The sequence below is a fragment of the Fukomys damarensis genome, unplaced genomic scaffold (assembly GCF_012274545.1).
Source record: "Fukomys damarensis isolate Sample0158 unplaced genomic scaffold, DMR_v1.0_HiC HiC_scaffold_15, whole genome shotgun sequence".
NCBI lineage: Eukaryota > Metazoa > Chordata > Mammalia > Rodentia > Bathyergidae > Fukomys > Fukomys damarensis.
This window is the reverse complement of record NW_022900927.1, coordinates 19,320,815-19,324,801: the sequence shown is the minus strand read 5'-3', so window position 1 is coordinate 19,324,801 and position 3,987 is coordinate 19,320,815. Positions and strand designations below refer to the sequence as shown.

General features: G+C 58.1%; 1 protein-coding gene and 1 long non-coding RNA gene across 9 annotated transcripts in view; one reads left to right on the top strand and one right to left on the bottom strand.

Moving 5' to 3' along the window:
- Nucleotides 1-3,987, top strand: part of LOC104851903 — a 21,550-nt gene that overhangs the window by 1,575 nt on the left and 15,988 nt on the right. For 2 of the 4 annotated variants that reach the window (XR_004517261.1, XR_002024877.2), the window contains exon 2: nt 3,033-3,103. The exons of 1 other annotated variant lie outside the window; for it this stretch is intronic. This is a non-coding gene — a long non-coding RNA (uncharacterized LOC104851903). Of the gene's footprint in view, nt 1-102; nt 200-3,032; nt 3,104-3,987 lie in introns of those variants that run through there. One more of the 4 variants, XR_004517262.1, reaches the window with a different exon arrangement.
- Tns2 (tensin 2) overlaps nt 1-3,987 on the bottom strand; it is an 18,614-nt gene that overhangs the window by 10,782 nt on the left and 3,845 nt on the right. For 2 of the 5 annotated variants that reach the window (XM_010609277.1, XM_010609278.1), the window contains exons 1-3: nt 2,366-2,571; nt 794-902; nt 289-326 (exon numbers count right to left, since the gene is read on the bottom strand). In XM_010609277.1, coding sequence (XP_010607579.1) covers nt 289-326; nt 794-902; nt 2,366-2,440 — 222 coding nt within the window. In that variant the 5' untranslated portion in view covers nt 2,441-2,571. Of the gene's footprint in view, nt 1-288; nt 327-793; nt 1,090-2,365; nt 2,572-3,987 lie in introns of those variants that run through there. The other 3 variants (XM_019205275.2, XM_019205276.2, XM_033763645.1) reach the window with 2 other exon arrangements.

Below are 3,987 nucleotides of genomic sequence, written 5' to 3'. Positions count from 1 at the left end.
TGTTCTCCTCCCTTCCCCACCCCCATTCTCTCGCCAGCTGCAGCCTGGGCATAGCACCAAGACAAACGCTGCTGTCTCACTGTCCACCCCGCTGGGCCAGCCCTCCAGAGGTGGAGTAGGGTAGTTCTTAAAGGGCCCAGCACAGCATCCCCTGCCACCTAGGAGGGGCTGCACAATGATGAGAGGGGAAGCCTGGAAGGTCAGTGCCAGTGTGTCTGGGGAGGCCTGTTTGGGGAGGTGGAGGGAACTCCAGGACTCACAAATCAGGTAGAAGAAGCAAATACCTACCTTTGCTTCACATTTTCTGTGTGTGGCCACCTTGCAAACTAGAAGGGAGAAGGGGAGGAGAGAGGTTAACAGAGGCCCATGGGGGCAGTGGAAGGGACCCTCTTCCATCTCCCCAGGCCCTAGAAGCAGACCACACTTCAGACCTATTAGGCAGGCAGCGTAGGTGAGCAGGGGTGGGGTCTGAGGGAAGAGTAGCAGTGGGTACTACTGCCCAGGCTGGAGGAAGGCAGCCAGAAGTCATCCCCTAGGATGGACAGCAGTGAGGGGAAGAGAAAGGGAAGCTCCCCGGTCACAAGTCAGGATGCGAAGTGGTGGAGAATCTTGGGTTTTCTGGGTGGCACTGGGTGTGCTACAGGGAGCCAGGGTGTCTGAAGGGGAGGCAGCTGTCTCCTCGCTACCCTGGTGTCCGCTGGTGGAACAGCACATACTATAGTTTCCTTCATGTGAGTTGGCCCCAGGAGTTGTGCAGCATAGTGGTGTTGGGTGGAGGGTCTTTGAGCCTCACCTCTGCATGAGACGCCTGTCCCATCGATGGTCACCTTACACACTGCACACACTGGAGCTTTCTTCCGGAAAACCTTCTCCCGGAAGCTATGTGGCTCGGCTTTCCTAGGCTGGGGGGAGGGGGACAGACAGGCAGAGGCATGAGTTCCCAGCAGGCCCATCTTCAGGCCTAGGCAGGGGCCTTGCCTTATCTCTGCACTGCTCTCCTTCCTCTGTTCCCTTCTAGCTCCCAGACTCATAGGACACACTTGGCCACAGCCATTCCAGGGCAGTCATGGGGCCTGTCCTCAACAGTGCTTGGAATGTGACCCTTGTGTCACCTTTGCTGGGTCAGCTCCTCCCCAAGGGATCGGTCAGGCCCCTCACGTGGCGCAGCTGTGTGATGCCTTTGTCACTGCGTGGGTCTTGCCCTCCCCAGATGGAGGGCTGTGTGCAGAGTGAGCAGCGGGTCCAGACACATACGGGGTATCCGCCACACAACCCCAGACTGAGTCCAGCCAGTCCAAGGCAGGAGTGGCCTCAGGCAGCCCCGCTCCCTGCTCCTCCTCCGGTCCCCATGCTCTAGGCAGCTGACATGCCCCCTCCCCCGTGGTCAGAACAACATGTTTACTCTTTGTGCATTGAGGCAGCAGGTAGCAGTTTGTGTGTGGGTGGATGTGGGTGGTGTGTAGTGCAGGAGAGAAAGAAATGATATTCGGAAGAGATGTTTAGCTGCATTGTGGGCTCTGGATGTAGTTCCCAGTAACTTCTCAAGTGGGATTCCATGAGGAGAGGGTGACAGATGCCCTGCCCAGCCAGAGGGACAGGGAGACCCGGCACTGCCTAGACCTAGCTCAGTCCCATCCCACAGAAGGCTCCCTTGCGGACTCCTATCACAGGTCTGTCCTCCCATCTGCTCCCTTGATAGCTCTCTCTTCTATCCAATTTTTCCTGCTAACCAGCTCTCTTTCGCAGACCTTTGGCAGTATTATGTTGTCCTGGGTAAGGCTGGGAAGAAGTGGGGAAAAGGAGTGACAGGGACACAGGAGCACCTCTAGTGTCTGACTGCCCATGGCCCTTTCCAAGGCTGGGCCAGCCTTGTAGGATCTGCTAGGACACTTGGGTGTGCTTGGTGTTAACAGCATATACAGACGGTGTTGGTGAGAGCCCAGCCTCCCGTTCAAAGCACTCTGCAGTCCTGGCCTTCTTCCTGCCTTTCTTGCCACCCTCCCAAGCCATTCCCCCACAAGCTTCCCTGGCTAGGAAACGGGCTGATCTCTTAGCCCTGCTCTTGGGCACCAGGATAGTGCTTGGCTCAGATTTGGGGAACCAGGACCCCCAGGACTGGCCTGAACTCCAGCCAGGAAAGGGATAGAGAAACCAAAACAGATAGCAGGATCTACTCCAACCCAAACATCTGCTCACCATGCAGCCCTGCCACCCAGGGGCCAGAGGAAGAAGGGGCTGCAGGGCAAGGGGAGTGGGCTGAGGAAGCTGGGACTGGGAAAGGGTCTGGCCTCAGCCTGGCCCCTCCCTCCCCCACTTGCCCACACCCCCACCCACCCGCCTTTGCCCAGTCACCAGGCACTCCTACCCTGCTGGTGGCTCGGCTGCTGTCCCTCCGCCCCAGGGCTCTGAGCAGCCTCTCCACAGGGCTGCTGGACTTCATGGTGTCTGGCTGGTTAGGGTGCCGGCTGTGGGGCCTGAACAAAGCTGGGGCCTGGCCTGGGGCTTCCTGGAAGCTGCCTGCTAGGAGGCAGCTGCTTCCCCTGGGCTGAGGGCAGGCTGTCTGGCTGGTGTGAGAAGTGGGGGGGGGTGTGTGTGGGGGAGGCCAGGAGATCAGATTCCCAGGATCTACCCTGCTGAGAGTGCCAGCCCAGGATCTTTTGCTTCCCAAACCTGTCTTGGAGCTGTCCTGTACCTGGTAATCCACCCAACCCAGGGATCTGCAGGGATCCTTGATCCTGAGATCGGCCCCCCTGGGGGCTGGATGGAGATTCAGGCCTCAGGGCAGGGCTCAAGGGCCAGTGGGGAACAAACACTATGTCCCAGCCAGCCTGAGTTTGAACTCTCAGGCTCCCTGGGGACTTCCCAGAGGGAGGGAGTGGAGCTGGAAACTACTACCCACAGTGCTCCAGAAGCCAGTGTCCTGAGGATCAGGGAACATGGGACTTAGAGGCAGTTTCCTGTCTCAGTTTTGCTGGTTGTGAAATAGGAAAAAGAAGGACACTGCCTGCCCTCACCCCTGTGCACTCTTCAAGGCCCAGTTCCAGCCAGAAGACTACCCTGCCCACAAGAGGGATCCATTCTCCTGAAGCCCAAGGCTTTCAAGGTCTTTTTCCTGAAGTCCCCCATCTGCTCTGCTGTTCCTTGGCTTTGTTTCAGCTGTACCTCATACGTCCCTAACCCTGCACCCCAGACCCCAGGGCTGGATGACCCCCTCAAGCCTAAATCTACCTTCATGGCTCTCCTTGGCTCTGCTTGCTTTCCTCAGGACCCTGAGCACTGGACAGGAGGCTTCCTCCTGATGAGTATTCTACCCCCTCCAGGGCCTCCAGCCTGCCTCCTGGGAACATGGCCAACTTCCTGTCCCAGGAGTCAAGGGAAAGATGTGGATGGGGCCTTGGAAAGGGGCAGTCATCTTCCTAAAGCAAAGAAATTACTGATGGGGGTGGGGGTCCTCAGCCCCAAGGGGGGCAGCCTTTTGGACTGGCTGAAGCTGTCACTTGAGAGAATGTGCAGATGGGCCCCTGCATTTGCATGGTATTTACTGAATGTTCCAGTCTCAGCCAGCTCCCCCAGATCTGGCTTCTCCCACGGGTTCCTTCACTTCCCTCCTTCCTCATGCCCATCCCAATGGAGGACTGGTTTAATCCTGCACTTTCTGGGATAAGCCCTGGTTTGGGATCCCTGTTTCAGACACTCCTGGGGACCTGCCTGGACTGGGCCTAGATTGCAGTTTCTCCTTGCAAGAAGCTCCACTTCTCTAGGGCAGGAAGTCTGTCCCCATGGTACCTTGGCCAGGAGGTGGCATTTGTGTGGCAAGGTCCGAGCCTCCAGCCTGTAACTAGAGAGGGAAGCTGGCTTTGTGACTGACCTCCACACACCCAGCCACCTTGCCCTGGCTGTGCCCCAGGACACTCCAGACCCCAGGCCGGGTGGGCAACTGGATCTGGTCTGGGCCAACACCCAGCCCTGCTGCGAAGAACAGATCAC